The 24,891-nt window shown below is 42.7% G+C and overlaps 1 protein-coding gene across 6 annotated transcripts in view; it reads right to left on the reverse strand.

The window, feature by feature from the left end:
- emid1 (EMI domain containing 1) overlaps positions 1–24,891 on the reverse strand; it is a 57,999-nt gene that overhangs the window by 8,760 nt on the left and 24,348 nt on the right. For all 6 annotated transcript variants that reach the window (XR_014877347.1, XR_014877346.1, XM_085181221.1 and 3 more), the window contains 7 exons: positions 8,298–8,387; positions 7,666–7,727; positions 7,415–7,547; positions 6,268–6,312; positions 6,060–6,167; positions 3,913–4,038; positions 1,468–1,557 (listed from right to left, as the gene is read on the reverse strand). Coding sequence is in view for 4 of the 6 variants with exons in the window: in XM_085181221.1 (XP_085037347.1) it covers positions 1,468–1,557; positions 3,913–4,038; positions 6,060–6,167; positions 6,268–6,312; positions 7,415–7,547; positions 7,666–7,727; positions 8,298–8,387 (654 nt within the window). In the remaining 2 variants the exon portion in view is untranslated. The remainder of the gene's footprint in view (positions 1–1,467; positions 1,558–3,912; positions 4,039–6,059; positions 6,168–6,267; positions 6,313–7,414; positions 7,548–7,665; positions 7,728–8,297; positions 8,388–24,891) is intronic.

Genomic DNA, 24,891 nt, shown 5'->3' on the forward strand with positions numbered 1-24,891 from the left:
AGCCTGCATGGAGAGTTTTGGCTGCATATACCCTTAAAAGAAAACTGAAAAGAAAGCGTCTACACATTTTGTCCATGTCCATTATATAAGTATAATTAGAATTATTATTAGAATTATTAGTTTCAGAAAACAGGTAGAAAACCAAAACTTGTGCCAGTGTGCAAATATACCTAACTTTTCACAATAAAAATATAATAACTCAGAAAAAGATCATAACTAGGGATGGGTACCGGTATCCGGTGCCATGATGGCACCGGTTCTGACATAAACGGTAGTAACCAGACCGAAAAGCAGCGCACATTTCGGTGCTTTATTTCGGTGCTTTTTTTCCTGAGCTGTGATACACTTTCTTCTTCCTTACATTTGTATTGGCGGTTGGCAAACAACTGAAAGGTGCATTACCGCCACCAACTGGTATGGAATGATACACTTTAGATTCTAGCCAATCATTTTAAGTTTCCGAGAATAGTAGGCGGGTCCAGGTACGTACGTTCTTTTAGAGCAGAGCTACAAATTAAAAATGTCCAAGGCGAAGCGGTCAAAAGTCTGGCTGTACTTCACAGCCAGACTTTTGACCGCTTCGCCAGACACAAAGATGCAAACTCAGCAGCTGCAACAAGTGCTTTAAGGTGATACTGTGATACTGTCAAAGGAGGTAACACCTCAAATCTGATGAAACACCTGGCGACGCATAGTGTTTTTTTTTAAAGCCGAGAAATGCGCCGTATTTGATAGCTTGCTGCGAGACCTCACACCGAGCACATCTACTGCTTGTGGGTTGCCTGTTATCGGACCCGGAATTAGCAACATCCCCCAAAAACCCGAAGAGGAGAGTCCTGGCCCCTAGCCCTGCCAGTGTAGCAGAAATGATGACGGATGATGATGGCAGCAGCAGCCGTTCTTCTCTGCGTGAGTAGCTTAATGTTGTTCGTGTGTAATTTACGTTGAGTAGGCTAACCACGTTATTACATTAATGCATGTAAGGTGAACAGCAAACACCATCATAGCTACATGCAGCTGTCTTCTTGTTTGATGGCAGATACTCCCTTCACCCTGGCCAAAAAGGCTAAAATGACCAAAGAAAAAGTGGAAAACAGTTAAACATGAGAGGTTTTTGGACAAAGTTTGTGTTTTTTTTCCATTGTTTAAGCACTGCTTCCAGCCAAGAATGATACCATATATGCCCCATAGCTGCAGAAAAGGCTAACATTGTTATCTTTTTACAAAAAAACAGCTGAACATGAGAGGTTTTTGGACCACTTTTGTGTTTTCCATTCTTTAAGCACGGGTTTGAGCACCGTTTAAGCACCGGCACCGTTTCAAAAGTACCGGTTTGGCACCGGTATCGGATAAAACCTAAACGATACCCATCCCTAGCTGCACCACTTTGATTTTTGTGGTGTCTTTGAATTCAGTCCTGTAGTTTAATATTTTTTAATAAAGCTGTTAAAAATGTTTAATGCTCACCAATAGGTCCGGGAGGCCCCTGAGGTCCTGGAACAGGTATCCCTCGAGAGTCGTGGAAAGTGTTGGTGAAGAAATGGTCTTTTCCACGATCTGGAAGTTGAAACAGAAAATGCACGTCTGTTTAAAGGAAAGCAGAAGCTATTGGTATAGTTAAAATAAGTTGCTTTAAGCAGAAAAAAAATCCACTTTTGTAGCTTCACTATCTAAACAAACTCTTAAAATACCATTAATTTATTTTCCTCAGTTATAATACTGAGTTGAATTTATTTGTCATGCGTTTCATTCTATAAAAGGAGACTTGTGATGCGAGTAACATCATCCGTCCTCCTGATGAGCTCCACAGAACAAATTATATTTTGGTTATATTTCCATATGGTGTTGTTTTTGATTAGGTTCTAATTTGGTAGGCCAAGCTTGATAAGCAAGCCATATTTTGCATGTGCCAGATAAGAAATTGCTCATTCACCAACATTTCATAAAGAAGCCTGTGGCAAAATATCTCATAATAAGAAACATGAACTTCTTGATCCAACTACATGCACCCTGTTAGGCACCTTAGTGGATGGTTAAGTTTTTGTGTGACAAATCAGCCTTACCTCTAGAGGGCAGTGTACTCCAATAAACAGTCAAACTCAATCTCATGACTTCGCCAGGGCAGTAAAATATACTAAACTGTAGTTTGATACGTATTAAAAGTTCAACATGACATAACAAAAAAGTTTCCACTGTTGAACAGCACCACATGTGTTTGAAGAGGAAGGGCCAGTTGAAGAGGGTGGTTCATGTGTGAATGTTAGAGGAAATGTATGTTTGTTGGGTCATTTTATACTGTCAGGAAACACAGATCCAATCACAGCATGAGGCTTCAGGAGAATTAGAGAGAAGGTGGAGGAGGAGAACCCAGAAACATCCTTCAGCTGCCTGATTCTTGTTGCACACCACTAAAAAAGAATCAGGGCTGCTTTTTTGTATCTGATACTCTTCATTTCCTTCTTACAACATTCTGGAATCTGTGGCTTGACGTGACGTGAAAATCTGCTCGATCACTAACGAACACTGAGGTCATGCTTTTAAGCAGTCCTGCTCTTAAGTACTACGTGTTGGCCGCTGGTTTAGGAACCCTCTCCAGAACTGCAGACGGGAATTCCAACATCCTGATGCAGATGTCGAAGCCAAATAATCCAGTGTTTTCCAAAGGAAGCTCTGCACAGAACCCCCGTCTTATGTTCCCTGCTGTTACTTTGATGTGAAAGAAATGACCCACAGTTTCGGAAATAATCATGCCAACCTCAAGCCTGCGTCTCCACACAGGAACCCGGAGCCTGCAAACGGGTGTGCTGCATATTTTGTTTTTACCACTGAACCCATGTATAAAACCCGCCTGTGTGCTGACCTTGGAAGAGCTGGTGTGGGCCCCCATCTGTCTGTCACCCCCTGCACCCCACCTCTTCCCTCAGCTGTCTGAGCGACCTACATCTGGAAGCTGTTGAGTGACATCAGGGGTGGACAGGTTCTCATCCCAGCATGTGAAGTCTGTGTCAATCTCTCTGTCTCTGACTCCATTTAACACTCTTTGATTCTGTCCTACTTGGCTGGTAGACAACAAGGAGCAAGTAGCAGTTAAAGGATTAACGTCATCTTGCCTGTTTTCTATTCACTTTGTTTCTTTTGTAAGGCTGCTATAGACACGTGAACATTAGTTTAAAGAGTCAAGCTGGAAGTCTTTAAAATTGATGTCACCCTGCCTGAATCTGTGTGCGTACACAAGCTGATTTTGTTTGGACGTGGAGTAACAGTGTCTGGTTTGGCTCAAAAACACACCAATTCATGCGAGAAGGTTGTGACATCTGACATGGACCTATTTACCATTTGGACATCTAGGTCCGTTAAAAATAGGTTATGAAAAGTCATAACCGGAACCAAAGTAAAAGAGCAGAACACATTTTTATGAACAAAAAGGAATAAAGTCACATTTAAATGGAATACACAGCAAATCAAGCGGAAGTGGGCTGTTTTTAAAAAGTCCTAACAGCTGATGTCCTTTGAGATGGAGATGCTTTAGTTTGACAATAAAGAGACTGAAAATAAAAAATAAATTGGGGTTTATGGAGTTAAATAGAAGTGTTGTACCCCAAATCCCCATCTTTGCTTGAGGCTGACAGCTGATGGCTACATTACCTGGTAGTAGCACAGTACAGACGAATCTCAGACAAAATGATGGCCTAATGAATCCTAAGTAAGTTAAGCGAAAAGGTGTAAAAAAAAAAAAAAGATTAGAATAAAAAAATATTTTTTTACTACTTCTACTAAACTGAATTTGAACTTTGCTGCTTAACAGCGTTAAATGATTCGATTTATCAAAAACCTAAATGGGTACTTTAAATGTTTGTAGTGAATTAGTGTCATAATAACTACATGAGGTCTCTTAGTTGCTCAGGGTCTTACTGTGGTCTGGTTCTGGGATGCGGGCACTGGCTGGTGCTGGGGAACCTGCAGGGCCTGGAGGCCCCGGTGGGCCAGGCGGGCCTGGAAGACCTCTCCCTCCTGGCAGTCCTGTTGGACCACGGGGGCCTGGGAGTAGGCATGACAGAAAAATCACCATGGTGACAGACATTCTGTACAGCAGGGATGTGTCACAGCAAAATAAGACCTGAGTTTCCTCTGAAGAGGCACAGCTCATGGCAGAATTATAAATGACTGTGGCTTATCTGACGACAAGAGGACAAACAACAGAGAGGAAAAAGATTAGATAAAGTGTTGAGTGATGCAACATAGTGTCTCTTAGGAGTGAGTGTGTGTCTGTGTCTACATGTGGAGTAAGATCAGGAGCTAGACTGAACAGGAGAGGTGTATAAACTTTCTTTTGTCTGTAGTTAACTAGAAGAGGGTCTTTAATGGACCGGTGCTGGCATCTTTACAATGGGAAATTCAAATAAACACAATAAACTCTGCAAAGTGTTGCTTGGACTGGTTCACAGTAAATTAAATGCTCTCTGCATACACAAAAATGGCAAATCTGTAAGTGCGCATAAGCAAAAGGGACCCTCGTCATCCCCAAGCGTTATTTTGAAGATGGAAAAAAGCACCACAGTGACATCTGACCTCATTGTTTGGATTCCTCTGAGGTCGGGCTGCATGCTGAACACAACTTCTTGCCCTCCACCACCTTTTTTGTTTATATACTAAATGACATTTCATTATTTACAAATTTTCAGCATAATATATTGCATCTGATTTGACATTTTTACTGATCGCAGTAAAGAAACAGCAGCAAAACCAGCTGCTTTGGCTACTTCATGAAGATCGCAAGCTGCAAGCTGCAGCACAGTGTTCAGAGGGCCAGAAAAAGCAGCTCCTTAAAGCCTTTGTGACATATTACGGAAAACAATTTCAGTTTTTCTTCTAGGATAATGGTTCCCCAGAGCAACTATGGGATGATATGGCAAAATATTAGTCAACATTTTAATACGACTCTCCTGTAAGTTATCAGGGCTCGTAATCATATCATACAACATCACTTCTCCTAACTACAGCTGTTCACTTTTGATTTTTCCCACAACCTCTGGCTTAAGAAACATATTTATCTACATTTAGCATGACACTGGATGCATTCCAGGCCTGTGTTTATCTTTCTCTTTGAGTGTTAAAAAAACAAAAACAAAAATCAGCAAAATAAGAAAAACACAGCGCTGCTTTTGGATACCTATGAAGTAAAGGAGATAGAAAAACACCAACACCAAAGGGGCATATGGAAATCATGAGGCTCTGGGATTTCGTATACGTATCGCTTGTGTTCATTTCAATTGAAGTCACATGGTGGGTTTGTAGTTCAGCGTTTGCTCCAAATCTCATCTTTACCCAGCAGCAGGCAGAGAGCAGGGGTCACATGTTAGCCTGAGAGGAGAGGCACTCCCTTCACGATCCACAGCAGAGGAATAACAGCTTATAGCAAGAGCAGATGTTGTGACACACTTATAGACCGCCATTATCTTTATTCATTATTCAAGTCACAGCTGCCTCTGGATTTACGTTTTTCCCCGCAGGTCATTTATTATTTGTACATAACAACTGAACTCTGAATCTGTGGAACAGATTTATGATCCCGTGTCTGTTCTGGCTGCCGACCATGAAAAGCAACACATGTTGGGGAGTTTATATACAGTCAGAAAACAAATACTTTGCTACTTTGCTTCTGGAGCATGCACTTTTTAGAAACCTATGATTTTCAAAGCCAACCAGCAAAATACTCAAATTCCAGTAAGTTACCAGCAGGCCTCAAGGGGGGTTGGATTGTCCCAGCATTTAGTGCTGGAGGGTCTGCAGGCCGACTGAGAGGTTTGAGGGAAAGACATACACTCTGGATATGGACATCACAGGTCAGGAGGAGATACTCCCCATGTTGTTTTCATAGCCCTTTGGCCTCTTGTTAGCCATTGTTCCACAGACAATAGTGACTAGATAGGCAATAACTAAACAGCTGATCTGACATACCCTCTCTCTTAGTGACACACATGCAACTTTACAACAGGACGAGGTTTATTTGTTACTCTTATCTCTGCTAACAAAGACCTTTTCCTTGAGTCCACCGTTACCTGCTGGTCCAGGGGATCCTTTTGATCCAGGGGCTCCAGATGGGCCCCTTGCCCCGCCCCCCCCTCGAGGCCCAATAGGACCTGGCAGCCCTTGAGACCCTGGCTTCCCTAAGAGAAGGAAACAGCCATGAGTAATCACAAAGCCCTAACTGGTTTACATCTTAAGCAGTTTTACGTCAACTGAAAGGCAACTATTGTTACAATTTACCATCTCTGCCAGGAAGCCCATCTCTTCCCTTTTCACCCTGAGGACCTGAAATTAAAACAGGAGAGGTTTGATAAAAACAATATGAGTAAAATCCACCAAAGGATGAGGTGCAATTACAGTCACAGGAAGAATGTGTCATTGTGTTTATAGGTCAGTATTAGGGCTCATTAAACGTTTTAGCTAGAAAATACAACATTTTTAAAGTGCCAATTTTATATACATTTTAAAGGGCCAGTTAATTCTAACTCAGCAAATTGATTTCCCTTACCTAGGCAACTCTTGGGGTTTATGTAAAGCTTTGGTTGTAGTGATTTTGGGAATACTTTATTAAAAGGAAGCAATTTTACACATCAGATTTCATTTGCAGCTCTTCCATTATTGGAAACAGTCGTATAAAACCTGCAGGGAGCAGCGTAAAGACATTAAATGATTTCATTTAAATCAGAATCAATTAAGGACTTATTCAGCAGAACCCCCACCAGAACAGTTAAGCAACACCCCACACATAGTGGTGCTGAAGAACAGGCAGAATGAGGAAAATCTAAACCAAGCCTTCACTATGCATTACATAAGAGTGCACTTTGGCCTGAAGGTGGCACCAGAGGAAAACTCACAGGGTGCTCGTTTAGAAATGGTTTATCCTGTGGGGAGAAGGAACTGGTTCAGAAAGATGTTTTATATTTCTGATTTACAAATTGATCAGGGAGCTTTTTCTTTGACACAGGGAGCAGTGGATGAGCACTGGGGAGTAACTCAGCCAGAGCGGTAGACCAAACTGCACTCAATTTCTCCAGGCTCGTCTCATTTAAGACAAATAAAAGTTTAATTTGAAAGTCCAGTAAATCAAATCTTTCTCTTGCTGATGGTATAACAACACTGATGACTGTGTCTTTAGCTGCAGCCAGTGCTGGGCTCAACTCCAGGAAAGGAGAGGACGCTCACAGAGCTGAAAGAGAGCTGCACTCTGACTTTTGTTAAAGGAAATAAGTGCGTGTGCATTGGGTGAAATAGGATATGAGCAGAGGTGTGCAGGTAGCGAGCAGGAAAAGCTGCAAGGAATGATTTCTGACTTAATTATTAAACGTAAACGTCGACGGAACTAAATGAAAATGCCTAAACTTGACACGTGACAGCAGGATACACCTACCTGCAGGTCCCTGCTCACCAGGAGCTCCCTGAGTGGGCACAGCCCCCATCAGTAACGAGGTCTCCGGAGCAATTCCCACTTTACCCTGAAGGTGGCGATGCGATATGGAGGCCGGAGCTGTGAGTAATTGGACCTGGTGCAGGAAAACATAAAGCAAGCACAGGTAATTAAAACAATACGATTGTTTAATGTAGGCCAGTCACGTTCCTCAGCGTTTCGCATGCTGCGTCTGAACAAGTAAAAGTCTTCACCTTCTCCTCCAGCGTGTTCAGCCTGTCACTCATAGCAGTGATTCGACTGCAGTTGAGACAATCTGAAAAACAGATTTTAGTTGGAGGAATCAGACATGTAAAGATGTGGCATACCTACTTTTAGGATTAGGCTTAAACTTTTTCTTTGATAAAGCTTATAGTGAGAGCTGGATCAGGTGACCCTGAATCATCCCCAATTATGCTTCCAAAGGCTCAAGCTGCTGGTTGACCTCACATGATCCACTGAGCACCGCTCTTTTACTCTTTTCACTCCCCGTGTGATGAAATGTCATTAGCTTTGTGCCTTCTTTCTCCTGCGGTTCGTTCTTTGTCCTCTATAGGTATCATGTGCAATGTGCTGACCCCATCACCCTGCTATTGATTGTTATTGTTATATCTTCATTTTCCACCCTGGGCCTGGTTGTGAGGTTTTTACCTCCTAAACGGGAGCTGTTGTCTTCCCTTCCCAAGTTCTTACTTAAACCATCTCCCTACCTTTGTACCTAAAAGATCTTTTCCTCACTGTGTTATGCATCCTGAGATTCATTTTGTTGCGGTTTGGCATTACAAGAATAAAACTGAAATGAAAATTGCCGTATAGTCAAAATAATATTGTATTCACAGTTACTTACTGGAGATTGCTTCTCCCATGCGTGCAGGTGGCCGACGTAGAGTAGATGGTTTTCTTAATGCCTCTTGAGCTACAAGCCGGTTTCCTGCATCTGTTTAAACCAAAAGACAAAATGTAGGAATAAATGTCAGTTCAGTGTTTTGTATTTGAAGTTTTTATAATTTCCTTAGCTTGACAACATAATATTTAGATCGCAAAAGGTTAATTCTGTTCGTCTGGACGTAGCATTTTCAGTGGGAGAAATGTTTCGCCACTCATCCCAGTGACTTCTTCAGTCTCAGCTGACTGCAGGTTTCCCCAACCTTATAAGCAGTACCTTTGCACAAAGGTGGTCAGTGAGTGTATTTTCTAGTTTACCAGTGGCATTAGAGCTAAAATGATTGCTTGGGAAAGAAAAGGAAACCATACATCATCATCTGGTTTAAGTAAAGAGACTAAGACAGGAATAGGCAACTCCAGGCCTCAAGTGCCGGTGTCCTGCAGGTTTTAGATGCGTCCTTGATCCAACATGGCTGATTCAAATTGCTAAATTACCTACTCACCATCTCTTGAAGTTCTCCAGAGGCCTGGTAATGAACTAATTATTTGATTCAGGTATGTTGGCCCAGGGTGAGATCTAAAACCTGCAGGACACCGGTGCTTGAGGCCTGGAGTTGTCTAACCCTGAACTAGGACAACACTTGTCTCTGATTCTCACTGCCAAGCTGTAGGATTCAGTATGCAATTTTGTGTTTAACCTAATGTCATCACTCCAAGAATTCAGTTACAGACTGTGTTGTGGGTGCTATCACGACGTTTCACATACATGAAATTGAAAAGCCCTCTGTGCTGTTTCTGTCCTCCAGGTGAGCCAGACAGAGCTCAAAAAGGGAAATTAACAGTGACAGTTGCAGCTCTTGTATGTGTTACATTTCCAAAGAACAAACACTGTGCTGCATTTCAGCCAAATTGTTTTGCTTTTGCCTCGTTCCTTTAAGGAGGATAGCATCGTAAGGCCTGGGAAAGAGGGCGTGTGAAGACAAACAATAGTTTCCTTGTTGAAAAAGAATGGGGCAGTCTCGGTTCGCATTCTGTTTTGCCTTCATTTTATGAAGTGTGGGAGTTTGTGTCCCAGGGTTGTAGATGATTTGAATGGGCAGACCTTTGTGGAAATGCTAGACTGAGTCCATTGTCTGGCCTGGGCTGGCTGTGGTTGGCCCAGGTGCTCCTGATACAAACAAGAGGCTGGGTTCAGCACTTCATTAGCCACCAGGAAGCATGCCTTTCCATTCAGTGGCCAGCGGCCACAGTCGACGCCAAGTGCTACACTGAACGAAGCCATGAAATAGCACCTGCAGCACAGAGGTGAAGCAGGACAACGGCATTTTTCTTAAACAGCTTCACGTTTTGTAGCATCGAGATGTCATAATCTGTCTCTATGCACTGCAGGCTCGGAAAAGGAAAATAGAGCGTTTACTGTCATGAAGGAAGAATGAACGTTTTGAAACCTGAGACGTAAAGCATAATGAGTTCAGATATTACCCAAAGAGGGGAGAGTGAAAGGGCAAAAGAGGAGTATGAAAAGTACACAGAGCACATGGTTTAGGGTAAAGTGAGACTGCTCCAATAATATCCCCGCCCCGCCTCTCCTCGACCTCTGTGCTCATGATTTCACTGTTTTGGGTTCTGGGTATTTCTCAGAGGATTACAAGTGTAGATGGATTCAAACCATGTAATGTTATGGCATGACCTCCGGATTGTAGAAAACTCCTCCATGCTTCAGTAACAACATAAACCTCGCACAGAGATGAGGACATTTCGATGTCTGCTTCACTCTTCTGCAGCGTACTTCAGTCTACACGGAGGAAGGCAGAGGAGACAAAGAGACGTGTCTATGTGCATGCACATCCTGCAGGCTTTTCTCTGTGAAGCCCACTTCATATAGATGGCTGCATTCAATTACAAAGGTAGGGGGTGGGGGTGGGGGGGCTCAGGATAAGAAATCTAGCTCTCCCTCCTCCCCTGACAGCACGTCTTTTCCCTCTAAAGTAAAGAACATTCAAGCGCCAAGATCCCCTCACCCACACTCGAGCTATTGTATGAAGCATTATGCCGGCTTTGGCACAAGAACTATAGCCTCCCACACACCTCTTGCACACTTTCTCTGTCTCTCGGTCTTGCAACAACAAATATTGAAATCTTCAAGACCCCTTTTTTTCTTTAGCATCTCCTCAGACAGTATCACTTTACTACAAAGCCTGTGGCGTGCACGCATGCGGACCTGAAGAGTGAGGATGACTGGGATGCCCCAAGAGTGCCTCCATCGGTCTGCTGGCCAACAATAACTTCATCACAGTTAATGAGTCACCCCTGATGGACACGGCTCATCGTATCCCCTATTTGTTTGAGTTTACTGGGCTAATTGCCCCAGTGAGAGGGGGTTCAAAAAATGTGTGAATGCATCTGATCTTTTTACCCCGTGTTGCACTGGGTTCCAATCAGTGACAGACAGAGATCTTCATTAGAGAAAGACCCCTGCAGAGAATTCAGCAGACCAGAGGCTGCGCTGACATCAGCCAGCACTTGTTAAGCTTTTCTCTCATTTGCACAGAAATCTCACACAGAGTTGAGTGAGTTTACAAACCCTTTCTGGATTTTCTTTGATGCTTCTGGTGCAATAATCTCCTAGGAACACGAGGGAGAGATGAGCAAAGGTCACAAAGAGAAGGTTATCTTTTCCCATTTCAAAGTGAGGGTGCATTTTCGAGAACGAGCAAAAGGATCGAGGCAAAAGTGTTACAACTTTTAATGAGGGTTCTGAAAAACAAATCAGTTATTCGACCCAATCTGACATTTATTATGGAGTTCTGAAGTTATCCAAAAGTCAAAGGGAGATTCTGCGCACACATTTAAGCATGCGGCCGGTGGCTAAGGCTAGACCATTGAAACTGCATGCTTAAATCCGGGCAATAAGTCTGCCAAGCCGCGCATGCAACCTTGTAAACATCGGTTGAAACCCTAACAGACTTTCTTTCCCTCTTGTATTTCCTCTGCCTCATGCCACCACAAACAAAACAAAGAACAACACTGGAGCTGAACTAATCGTGTTGTGCTCTTTGCATCTTATATCCAAACTCTTCAGCAGAAACAAAACGCACTAACATTTAGTTATGCATGTGCTTTAAATATGTTGGTCACTGCATTTGGATTTTACTGACAGAAAGTATGTTTAAAATAGGCTAAAACAAAAGTAAGACACATTGATGTAGACAGAAGGAGAGTGAGTGGGAACTTGCCTGGGTAACAGACTGCTTTGTGAGCCAACAGTAGAGACACGCTTACTGTATGCCAAGTGCAAACGGGGCCAAAAGGGGAAAGACCTGAAACTGAACTGGTTTTTCAGTAAAATTGAAAAGTTAAGAGAATGCAGCTTTTCAATTTGGATCCCAGAAAAGCATTAAAAACTTGTTTTACTGTAACACCTTTTTTTGTGGTCGCAGCTTTATTAAAAAGTTATTTTTATTACTTGAAACTGAGTCGGCGCCAAATGCACAATGAACAGGGCTTTAGCAGAATCTCTATGATCTAAGGTGTGTGTGTGTGTGTGTGAGCTCTTATGTAGCATTTTCTCTGTGTGAGTGTGAAAGAGACACACACACAGGGCTCTGTTATTAATGGACCAAGGTCATTCCTTCAGTGATACTCTCCCTGTGAAAATAAACTTGATGCTAAGAGGCCAGTTAGCCCTGCCAACCAGAGCCTTTAAACACACATCTCACACCCAGCTGCACTGACTGCCTGATCCTGGAAGCTCATAACCTCCCGAGGTTTATTTGTTCTCCACAGTTTGCGGACTGACTACCTCTATGAACGTACGAGTGAAGCATTCGCAGTTTTGTCAGCAGATGGTGGATGAATATACGAAGATATGCCCAAGGAGCCTTTAAAGGGTTGTCCGTACTTTTTCCCTGAATCCTGCTGTGATGCATCAAAGTTGGACGTTCCTGTTAGGAGATACAGTCCAAGGTGTGGAGGCAGCCGTGAACAAAAAACATCAAAACGCACACACAAACACACGCGCTCACACTGAAGACACAGCAGCAGAGTACAAGGTCCTGATCCGATCCATCTCTGTCTGGTCAATTAGCTGAGCTCAGCGCTGCAGCATCATTAGTGACTAGGCGCTGACAGCCGGCCGGGGGAGGCGTTTGTCTCTGTCTCTGACCCCGGACAGACTGAAGACTGCCGCCTTCAGATAAACACACTCACACACCATCGACCTGCAGAGAACACCGACTCCTAGAAATAAGTCAAGCTGAACAAGGTGGCTGCTCAGAACATATGTTTGCTGAGCAAGCAGTTTCTTTTGTCTATTCTGAGACATTAATCTGATATGGATTCATTCATGCTCTTCTTCCACTTCCACTACCTCTAATGCTCCTTTCCCCTCAAAAAATATATTCAGTATTTGTGACTTCTGAACATCAAAAAATATACAAAAGACACAAAAATGTGAAACTATAAACTGAGAGATATGAACTTTAAGTAGAGACAAACATTTGATCCAAATCTTAATATTAATCTTCCTGTAAGGAGACACATCCACATTTGATAGACTTTTGTTGTCCTTGCCAATATTAAATGCTGTATTTTTACACTTAGCTACATTTATTCAGTCACAGTGGTCTGCGGTCTAGTACCACAGAAACCAGTGCTCTCTTCAAATTATGTTCCAGTGAGTTCCTTGTAGTCTGGGGTCTATCTATCTCTCGCCAGCTGGGATTGTACTGCACTGGTAACAGGATCATATTAGCAAAATATCCCAATCCATTCTTGATGGCAGGTCCCAGTCTGGTGTCTGAGCGTCATTGTTTACTCTGCCTTCCCAGGGTGGCAGGTTTCTTTTATTAGGTGATTGACTTAAAGGTGGGATGCACATCGTCATTTCCTTACTTCAGAATTGCCACTCTGTGTCTTCTACCTCCAAGTCTGAGTCATAATTGCAGGTAAGAAGCAAGTGCAGCCTTGACTCTAACAATGGAGGAAAACAGAGGAAAAAAACAAAAAAAAAGAGGTAAACAGAGCAAGAGTGGATCTAAACTTTCACATTGCAAAGTTTGAAAACACGGAGGCAGCCAGCCCACATCTGGTCTCTCTTTACACATCTAGCTGAGGTGATCGAAAGGCCCGCTGCAAATGAAACCACGCTACAGCCTCAGGGACCCTGAGGTGAGAGTGTGAAGGGTCAAAGGTTTTAGCCTCATGCAAACACATCTCACCTAATCAATCAGTGCAGACACAAAAATGCAGAGCAGTGGAAGGCAGCACACCAGAACCCCAGCATCTAACCGCACCCTCCACAGAGCTGGACCTCCATCAAGATGAAAAGAGTCGATTGCATTTAGTCTGACATGCTTTCTGTTTATATTAGTCATATGTATTTTTAACGAATTAACGAAAGAAATGAAATGCCTTACTTAATATGTGATGCTTAATTTTGCATTCGTCCTCAACAGTTAGTTTAGTTTTTAAACAGGACACATAAATCATCCTGTATGTTCAACCTGTTACCAAAGAAATTTAGAGAGTTAAATCTCTGTAATTTACAGTGTACTAGAGATTTAAACTTGCTCTCTGCTGTGAGATTTCCACACTGGTGCACTTGTAGTGTTGGTTTGTCAGAATTAAGAGGGCTGCAACTGTAGAAACAGAAATGAGTTTGAGTTGTGTGCCATGAAAAGCGTAAAGAAAATGTTCTGATGCTCCAGACAGAAACTCAGCATTCAGGATCAAAATTACAGTCTAATAAAAGAAAGTAATCAGTGAGGCATGGCGATGTTTGTGTAATTATTTTTACTGCATAGAGGTAGGAGGACACAGCTCTGCGCTGAATGTCAAAATAAAGCAGTTTGAACTTTATCCTGTTTTAGAGTTGGGGAAAAGAAACTTAAAGTCGTATTGTGCACAGAGAATAAATTAGACTGCATTGTGAAATTTTTAGCTCACTCTCTTGCAAAGGTAGTCCAGTTCCAGCAGTTTTCCTAGTCTATACTGCTGTGGAGACAGTTTATTCTAATTTATTTTATTCTGGTTTATTTAATTTGTTTGGGTTTTTTTTTTTTTTGCCAATTCAAATTGATCCCTTACAAGAAAGGGAGCAGTTATAAGACGCTCTGTTGCCTGCTTATATAAGTATATACATAAATCACCACATTTTCACTTGGGAAGGTCATTATTGTGCTTTATGTGATTTGGAGTTGCCCAAAAGAAGCATGCCTGCACAGATATCTCTTTAACAGTCCTGCATTGTGAGCAAACACATACATATACTGCAGATGCAGCTCAGTTTGAGCAGAAGTTTTCTTTGGGCTGTGACTCTGCCAATTCTCACATCAGTCCTTTCAGCTCCTCCAGCCCATCCAGATGTGCTTGCACACAAAACCTCTAATCTTTCACAGGAAGGAGGAGGGTCTCCCGCCTCTCCGCCAACTTCTCTGTCCCACACAGGGCTGTCTTTACCTCACTGTCCCTCTCACTCACTCTCCCTATCGCTCTCTGTTTTTACAGCACATGCCTATAGTGATGCTGATGTCAGTGACGGGGTCTGCATCTCAGTCTGGCCGTCCCTCTCACCCCCCTCCCCAGCAGGCGGAGGTGTGTAATTACAGAGCAGTGCTGGGCTGAATGGTCTGACTGGTGGGGTGACTGCGGTCTGCTGACAGAGGTGTTTGTCTAGCCTAAAGACATGTGCTCCCATTGGCATTCTGGGACAGGAGACTGGTCACGCTTGGCACGGACAGCTGTGAGGTAGACCTCTCCGCACAGGATGTGGCATAACTTCCCCTCCCTCCCTCCCTCTCATCAAGCTTCCTGCTTCTTGCATTTTCCAGTAAGTTCCATCACGAGAGACCTGCAGCTATCTGCCCCACATCAGCTTAGACTGGATACTGGAGAATACCTGCAAGGCACTTCTAAATACCAGTTAGAGGAAAATTGAGCTTTGTTTCCCAGTCACTCACCAAGTTCACCTCTAATTACTAAGCAGAGCAGCTCTTGTTCCACAGTTTGTTAACTGCTTGTTTAAGGGTGAGTGTGTCTTGGCTGTCTCATTGCAAGACGCTGCCTGATTGTCCACAAAAGCAGGAGAGGCAGTCTGTGTTTAAAGAGAGAGCCACAAAAAGACAACGAGTCTGGTGTTTATGTAAAGCCTCAAAAATTCAAATGAATTTAGAAAAGGAATAAACATTATTTGCTGCATTAAAAATAGCATGCACACACACACACACAAACAAAGAAAACAAAGCATCACCATATGGCACAATGGAAGCAATTTTCTCAGTGCCATGAAAGCAAACAATGCTGCGGTTTGTGTAAAGTGGCTAAAATTAGTGCTGGGTGCATTTGTCAAACTGCAGCATGCTGACCTAAGACAGTATGTGGTCGGGACAGGGTGCACTACAAATCTGCCCCACAGTCTTTAAACATTTCCACTTGAAAGCAGCAGATGTGTAATAAAAGCATGTGGCACAGGCTGACAATCCAGCTCACACCCTTCAGCTTTATTAAGAGAGACACAATAACGCAGAAGTCCAACGAATTTCGCAGAAGTCCAGCTCCTCCCTCCTGATCCTTGTTGGCCCAAAAAAAGCTGCTTAGTAAACTTTGGCTTGGCGACGTTCTCCCTTTCAGTGATGTGCAAACTTTCTCAATCTCTTCTCCTCTGCGGTCACCAGGGAAACGAGTGAAAACAGGACAGGATGGCTACACACCAGCACTATTTGAGGAAACCGCTGCTGCTGCTTCTCTTGTCTGTGACCTCTCCATAAAAAACACTTCTGACACACAACAGCAATTAAACCCCACCGCTCCTCTCAGCCAGAGGAGACCAACAAACCATAGCTCTGAAAATATTCAAGAACAGAATTAGTCCCCCACACAGACATACAAACACACACGAGCTCTGACTTATTCACTCAAAGACACTGCTTTTGACTACACAAGCTTTAAATATCATCAGTGCTACAGTAAGCTCTATAACAGCTTGCTTCTACTGCAATTTTGCTCTGATTCTGTCCGCTGTGATATGAAGGTGCTCAGCCACGTGACTGCTGGGATGTGAGAGTACGGAGGCATCGTCACAATGAAGTCCAGTATTATTATTTTTTTTTTCTATTTAAGTTTCATTCAATTTATAATCGTTAAACCCTAATTCACAGTTAGAAATGCTGTCAACACAAAAATGGCAAAAACTGCAGTTCTTCAAGCTGCCACTAGAGGATGGCTGTGTGGCATGAAATTGGTCACAAAGAATCCACCATAAACTTCCTCGTGATTGTTTTGGTCGCAGCAGTCACCAGCAGTTTATATAGAAAACACCAACTTGTCTGCAAACACTACTCCCCAAGCAGTTGTGAAACAGTAAAAAGTGCATCACAAACTGGAAACGGAGACTGTTTGCCTTTCAAAGTAAAAGCTGCACCGTTTTTGAAATGTGCTGATTGCAGTGATATGGCACAGGGTCTCCGTTTCTGGTTTTTGTTGCACATTTTCTGGTTTCACTAAAGCTTAGGAGAGTAAATGGCAATCGGTCAGAATCAGAATACTTTATTAATCTAAGGAAATTCTGTAAAGTTTCTGTAGACAAGGTGATCTCTTCTATTCCATGGGTGTGTGCTGCAACCCGCTAGCAACCATAAGAATCACAAGGAGGTTTTTTTGATGCTGTACTGCCTTTGCAGCTGATTTCACCAAGTGACAGGCAGCAACCTTCATAAACCAGTCAGGTAATACACATTTTTCACTAGTGACCGGAGGCATACTTGTCTCAAACCCTGTGTGACTGAGGCCTAACTTAACACAGTTAACTACAGAAAAAAATGTTACACTAAAGCTAATTTCCCCCTAATTTTCTTACCTTTCAAAGTAAAAGCTGCACCCTTCTCATCATTTGCCATCTTGGTGTTTTGAAACTAGTAAGGGGTGGATCGGACTGAGAAACCGAGGATACTGGATGCTTATTGGCTACTGCCTTGTGACTGAGTGCAGCCGTTGTGAACTCAATGTGATCTAAAAATAGTGACTGAGGCCATTAAGTCATCAGAAAAGTGTTTCCTGAGCTCACAGAGGAAGGAGCTGAGGGTTGTTTTATACACAAAAGTCTTCTATACACAGAAGTCTTTCTGCAACCAGAGGAGTCTCCCCCTACTGGTCACTAGGAAAAATGCCTTTCTCTTTGCAAATAGATTTTGGGGTGCTTTTAGCCTTTATTGCAACAGGAAAATGGGGAGAAACCCCAGGGGGAAAACACAAATAGCTTTGTAACAGATTCAAACCTGGGCCTCTGCATTAGCCTATGACATATGGGTTACCTACTCAACCCAGTGAGCTAAACCAGAGCCTCTGAAAGAATGCAGATTTAAGACATTTCTGCTGGCTTTACTTTTCAGACCCAAAAATATGCTCATCATTTACACTTTCTAAGGTCCACATTCTGCAGAAACAGCATACAGCCTGAGCTCTTAAATGTTGAAGCAATGCAGCATTAGTTGGATGAAATGTAATGACCTAACTGTTTTTTTCACTTTTTCTCACATGAACCGCCTTAGTGGCTAGCACAGAATAAGCTTCAATTTCATGCAAGATGAGATGTTAAACACAGAAAATCTTGGAGGAGCAGATATATCCAAACAAAGGCTATTAAGACTAAACATAAAAGACGCTGAAGTGAACAATGGCTAAAATAACAGCAGAGCAGTGGTAGGGTTTACACTCTGTACCTCTCGGCAAAAATACACTGCTGAATTCCTGGCCGCAAGGCCCTTCTACTCTGACCCTGCTCATTATAATACAGAAGCTCTGTGCCCACAGCTACAGCCAAGAAGAGCATAGGCTACTCCACAACGCTTCAGCCAAACGTCCTGGCTCACGTCTTCTGCTGTACACACTCTGTGCTCGGTGAGTAAATCCTTTGCCCTCTGTTTGAAGGACAAGTCTCATCCAACACACAGTTTATTTGTCCAAGGCTAGTCTGAAAGCTCACTTATTATGGCTCAGAGGCCTGTTGCCACACCAGCCAAGTACAATTTCCCTGCGGTGGTATGACTTGTGTGTGAGCACACATGAGAGTAAGTCTTCTTAAGACCGAGGTTTCAATAGACGATATTTTTCCTTAACCACCCATGTAAACAATAAAAACAATTGAGTCTCTTCTGACAACCATGCAGAAGGCGCCATGACAACCAAATACAAATGGTCCAGTTGAACACAATGACTGTGCGATAGTGACAGCACTTGTCCATCCAGAGCCAAGACGCGACTGCCAGACTGTAGATATTCCAGCTTCCCTCAGGACGATATTCTCCTTCAATAGCAAACCATAAAGCTGCCTCAGTCTGCAGGGCTATAAACAAACCAAGAGCAGCAGACATGTGTGGTAAAAAGTGGGCCAAATCTTTCTTCACAATTGTTTCAGTTTTCCTCATAATTCAGCTTCTTCCAGAGTGCATTGTCCACTTCCTTCACCATAACAAATCATTTGATTTGTCAGTTTCCTTTGGGATTTCTCACGTAACACCCTAATCTCCATTTTGCCTCCATAAGCATGGCTCATGTTACTGTGGAGGTACTGGAGTCCGCTCTGAGGTTTGACAGGGTGAAAAATGCTAGATGTAACACACTGAAATAGCTAAATACCACTGTTTCACCACATACTTTAAAGCAGGACAGAGGCAGAGAAATCTTTGAGAACATCTTTGCATCATTTTCTCATCGTAAATATGCTCGACCACCAATATAAACAGTGTTTAGAAAGACAAACTATTGGATAAAAACAGTCTGAGTCTTGCCGTTTATAGCAGCGCCCGTTTATTGTTACTTTTAACTATTGTTAAAACAAAGTAATTGTGTCGGGTGAAATTATGGCTTATAATGAGAATTTTAATGGTTTTAGCACCTGAACGGGGAATAAAATTTGGCTGTAGTTCTAGAAAAGGTTTCGCCTCACTAAACGTTTGTCACTTTCTGAAAGCAACTGCGTGTTTTTTTAAATTTCAGTGTCTGTCTATTTAATGTTCAGACCAGGCCCCTGTTTTGTCACTCACATGTTCACATGCTCACTTGTATGTGGATCATATCCGCACTTTGCCACAAGCTAGTTCAGAAATATCCCCCCAAAACTGACTTTAGACATGTTTCATCAGGCAAGAAATTAGAATTTAAGTATATATAAACTGGGCTTTGGTGATTGAGACTGAAACAAAGCGTGTACTGCTATAAACATCTGGATAATTCTTTTGTTTCAGTGTTTTATGACAGCCAACCTTTTACCCAACCTGCAGCTGCAACCAACAGCCACAAACACTTTTGACAATGTGTTGTAAGACGTATGTTTTAAGCAAATTACTTTTTTGCAGTGTTTTAATAAAATGTTGCTCTACCTTATCTGCACTCCAATAATTCAGAGCCATAAAAGGTAAAGCATTTAAGGTAAAGCAGGCATGGAATCCTGGCTTTTAAAAGCAAAGCTGTGTCTGTGTGTCCAACCTGCTGCATGTTTTGCATGTCGGTGATGTGTGTTGTGGACCTGATTGAGTTGCATGTTGTCAAGTCCTGCAGATAGAAACCTGGCATAGCAGCAGAATCTCAAAACACCTCATTTGGCCACCTCGCACCATTCCCTCAAATGGAAATCTCCCTTTAACCAAGGAATGATCACAAAATCTCGTGGTTCCAGCTGAGAAAGGGAAAAACATCAGACACACACTTTCCACTAGATCGCATCAAATCCACCAACTGATACGCCATCACTCCGTTACAAGCAGTCACACATGTGGAAGCAGCGGCACGGAGCCAGGATCAACATCCCTCCTTCCACACTCCAGACTGATGAGTCCACTGCACGCCGTTTCCTCTTCATGCCAAATCTAAGCATCACTCTTTACCTCACTACACCTTTATGCGCAGTTCTGCACCTGTTAAAACACACGTGCACGGGACAGAGGCTGACCACAGTAGTGTGGGTTATTCAGCTGATGCTACAGCTTTGACAGATCAGATGCTTACACCGAGCTCTTCTTGTAACATACAAGCGAAAAAATGAAACTGTAATTAAAGACAGCAGGATGGCATTTTTAGTTTCAGAAGAGCGGTGGTGGGATGAAACCAGATGGAGATCAGCTGCTGTTCGTTTTACACGGATTACAGATGTTTATGAAACAGCTTCAGGATCCAAAATGACAAAAAAACACAAACTTATTTAATTCATGAGGAAACAGGAATTAAACAGGAAAAGTAACACAAGCTAGCTTAAATCTCAGTAATCTCACCAATAAAACATTGTTCCTGTCATATTTGGCTTCCACTGCTTAAAAATGGGCTATAATTCAATAACATGTAAACATATTGTGGTATTTTAAACATTTCTATTGCACAAGTTAAAAAACTAAAACAATAAATGAGTAACTGAAGGTTTTGGTTTACATGTATTTTGTCTGATGTAATGAAACACTGAGTGATTCTGCTAAGCAACAATTTGATTATTTTATTGATTTTATAAGATGCAGATGGATCTGTTACTACATATGTAATTTTTTGGACTTGGTGCAGATCGTTTGGCCTCTTTGGAGCTTTTTATGGATCAGAAACTCACATTGGTCTGAAAAGGCTCATGGTAACACCTTATTATAACTTTTCATCAATCATCATCATTTATTTATTTTCCTAAACACTCATTCAGTTGCATGGAGGCTTTAGCGTATCCCATCTGTCAGAGGGGAAGTACAGGGAACAGCCTGCACATATAGCCAATCTATCGCAGGGCTTAACACTTAAAGACAACACAACCATTCACACTCACATTTACAGCCAATTTAATTCATAGAGAGCCCGCACAGACATAAAGATCCCAGCCAGCCATTGGATTCGAACCCAGGACAACTGTGGCGCTCTAATTTATTTTGAATTAACTGACAAAAATGAAATTATGAAGTAATTTCTAACTGTCAAATGTATTTATTTGTATTGTTGCTATAAGCAAGAAAACTGACTTTCGTAATACTTGATTTAAAGAGCTTGTAAATAGGCAGATGTGGTGACAGCGGCATAAATCAAACAGCTGTCTGTTTTCACTCACTAGTTATTTTTATTCTTGCTTGTTGTTTATTTGCATTTATTTAGTCCTTTTGTTAGATTTGGGCACTGAAACTACTCGGTCAGAGTGCGTAGGAAAAGATTGTGCTTTTGGCTAAAATAGGAAGAGTTAGAAATGAGGCCAGCCTCACTATTGCTGCATCACACTATTATTAAAAGACGACGAATCTCTGTTTTGAGACTTCAGCAGTTTGGTGTAAACAGCAGTATTTGGCAGCGTGTGCGTGCAAACAGGCTCACTGTGCTAATATCATCAGAGTGGAATTAATATTGTCTTATTATTGATGAGAAGATGGACAAGTTTTACCCAAACAACAACAAATTGCATCAATAAAAATGTAATATCACATACGTACGTTTGGTTTGTAAAGGATTATTTACTAGTTTCACTATGATTTCCTAGTTAATTAGAAATTGTGTAAGATTATTTGACCTAACCTGTTTATGCATAATTTGCACATGCACAAGATAAACTCAACTGTATACAGTATATACACTCCCACGGAGTGAGTGGAGTAAATGACTGTGTGAAGACTGAGCTCCTCTCAGTCTAATCCCTGGGTGAATGGTCTGCTGTGTGCCAGGCATTCCTCTGTGTCTTTCCAAGGCTTTCTGGGGATTAGACCCCACTTACTTGCAGGGGCCGCAGGGTGGGATCAAAGCTGGCTGAGCTTTTTGGGTTCAGGGTGATAGCAGTGGAACGGTGAGCCTGCGCTCAGGTGGACTCGCAGGGAGGCACCGGGGAACACGACACCGTGGCTGAGACGTGAGACGGTGACACAGGTTGCACACACCTGGTGGGGGGTCAAACCTATTCTAATCTGGAACTGTTGTAAACACCGCTCTGGTGATTGATGGCTGGCCCGCAGGAGGTAAGACTTTAACCCCTGCAATAATGCAGGCATGCCAGGCCGCGGCTCACCGGGGTTACACAAATGCACAAACAAGAGATTCAAACGGTCGTTTTCCCATTTCTCCTGCAGTTTGCGCAGCATAAAGAGCCTTTCATGAGGAAGATATAAATGAAACATGTATGCGACAGACTGCACGGCAATCTGGACTTCATTCTCCAGATCTCTCGCGCAGCAGCGCAGGCTTTACGGTGGCTAAACTTACATCCAGGAAAACAGAAGACAGACAAAACAAACACGACGGCTGATCTGCAACGGCCTCAGAACACCCCGCGAGATCTGTACGGCTCACGACCTTTGCCCCCTTCAAAAAAGTTAGGAGGTTTTTCTTTAATCCATTTAGGAACTACACAGAGGAAGGAGAGGAAGTCTTTATTATGACAATACAATGTGCAAAGCATTTGAACTATCAACATAGCCCGCAGCAAGACAAATACACAGAGATGGTAAAGAGTTCTGGTCTTTTATCAGAGATAAAAACGGAACAAATTTAAAAGGTTAATATGATGAGGCCCTCTAGGCTGACCTAAAATAAACTGTACATCCTTGAGTATACTCAGCTACTAAAGGGAAATTAGTGGAAACCAGGGCTGCATGTGCAGTACCTCAGAGACAAAAACCACAAACAACAGAGGAAAACACACACACGGTGCGTGAAAGGATGAGACTAATTATTGCGTGTGGGAATTTCAAAAACTAACCTATGTATAGCCAAAGTTATCTGCAGCATCTCAATCCTGACGACAAACACGTACGGCATGTTTTGGAAACTCCCTGTGAAATAAACAAAATGACCTTCACAGGATTTTACAACCCCACAGATAAGAATAATCACTTCCGGCACGCGTTGGCAAACAAAAATTTGTTTATTGTGTGTGCACGCCACTTAAGCTGCAACGAGTTATTCCGATGTTGTGTTCCTTCTCTTTTTCTATCAGTACAGACAGGGGCTAAAACCCGTCGTGCACCCTCTGTACTCTCCACACAGATGTTCTTTTGCATCTGCACAATCTGTCTCTCCTCTGAGCAAAACCAACCCCCACACCCACTTCTATAAAAACCCACTGATGACACCTCAGGTCTGCTCATTGTTACTCCACCATCACGTTCTGTCTCATGTCTGCTTGATGTGACAGACAGGAATAAAGTGGGCCCTCATGGGGGCAAGTTTGTTTGTGTTCTGCACCATTGGTGATAAGTGCGCGTGCTCTGTGAGCTCTACAAAGGAATGATAAGCTAAAGAGGGCCATCCAGAGCAGATAGTGGAGAGGACAAAAGGACAGACGCAGGGGAGATCTCTTTTATTTTATACTTTGTTTCTAGAGAGGTCCTGAAGCTGCAGATCGAAAGAGAAATGTTCCAATTTATTACAGGTATTGGGACGAGGATGTTTGAGAATTGTGTATGTTCTTCTATCATGAAGTATCACAGCTACTCTACTATGAAGTGAGTACAGCAGCAGTGGACAGTGTAAAAGTTAGTTTGGGGAAATGAAATGCACCCAAAAATGAAAATTAACAGTTTTACTTGAGAGTATTTCATCCTTCAAAGACAGATTTATTAACTGCTGAATGACCTACGGTGCAAGGTGTGGAGCAGATGTAGGGATTTAGGTTTTGTGCTCACTTTTTGGCCTCGTCACAGCAGTGGGGGCTGCTGGATAACTCAGTCCAGGAAAACTCTCAGTATTCCTACATTAATGTTATTTTTTGTCCAACTCTTTCTCTCAGTGCCTCGGTTTGCCAAGCCAGAAAAGCTGCTATGTGACAGAGTGTTTCAAAGTTAATGTGACAGCCATCCTCCTTTGCTCTCGGTGGTACGGACGCAGCTGGAAGTTTGTGCCGGAGACACGAGAAAACTGCAGGGAAACATGAAAAAGGTGTAAAGATCAGAGTGGAGATGAGTAAAGGAAACAGGGGGAGGAAGATGAGCTGCTCCTATTCATAGTGTTTTCACTCCCTTCATCCTCAACCTGTCTGCCATCACACTAGAATGAGGGTCTTATCTCTGAAAAGCACTTGAATACAACATGCCCACAGAGAGGGCCGACTGTGTGAAGACACACACACGCCAGGATGAAAGCAGCCGTGCCAGGGAGTGGAAGCAGATTACAGGATCACAGATCAAACTGTGGGAGAACCATCTCGGCCTTTACAGCACTTTAAGAAACAACAGGCCAAACTCGAAGCCGACAATGCCGAGCCATCAGTCACACTGCTCCTGCCAGCTAATAAATCACACCGTGTGATCAGTGCTTCAGGTCAACAGGGGTCGTCTGACCCCGTGGGGACTCCAGCGGGGACTGCGGTGGACTCGGCCCTTATCTCAGCAGTGCATTACAAAGGAACACAAGCTCTCCTTCATACTCCTCCCTGCTGGCATTCACAAAGTTTTTCATCAACAGCCTTCCTGCACTCCCTCACACCCACGCTGTGAGAAACTGCTGATCGAAGAAGGGAAAAAAACTTCATGACAAACTGCTTCAGAAACATTAGTGCCTCTAAAAACTACGGCTGCAAAGCCCTGATTCTTTAGTCCATGAACAACAAAGAAAGTTTT

Source organism: Neolamprologus multifasciatus, chromosome 12, assembly GCF_963576455.1.
Source record: "Neolamprologus multifasciatus chromosome 12, fNeoMul1.2, whole genome shotgun sequence".
Lineage (NCBI taxonomy): Eukaryota > Metazoa > Chordata > Actinopteri > Cichliformes > Cichlidae > Neolamprologus > Neolamprologus multifasciatus.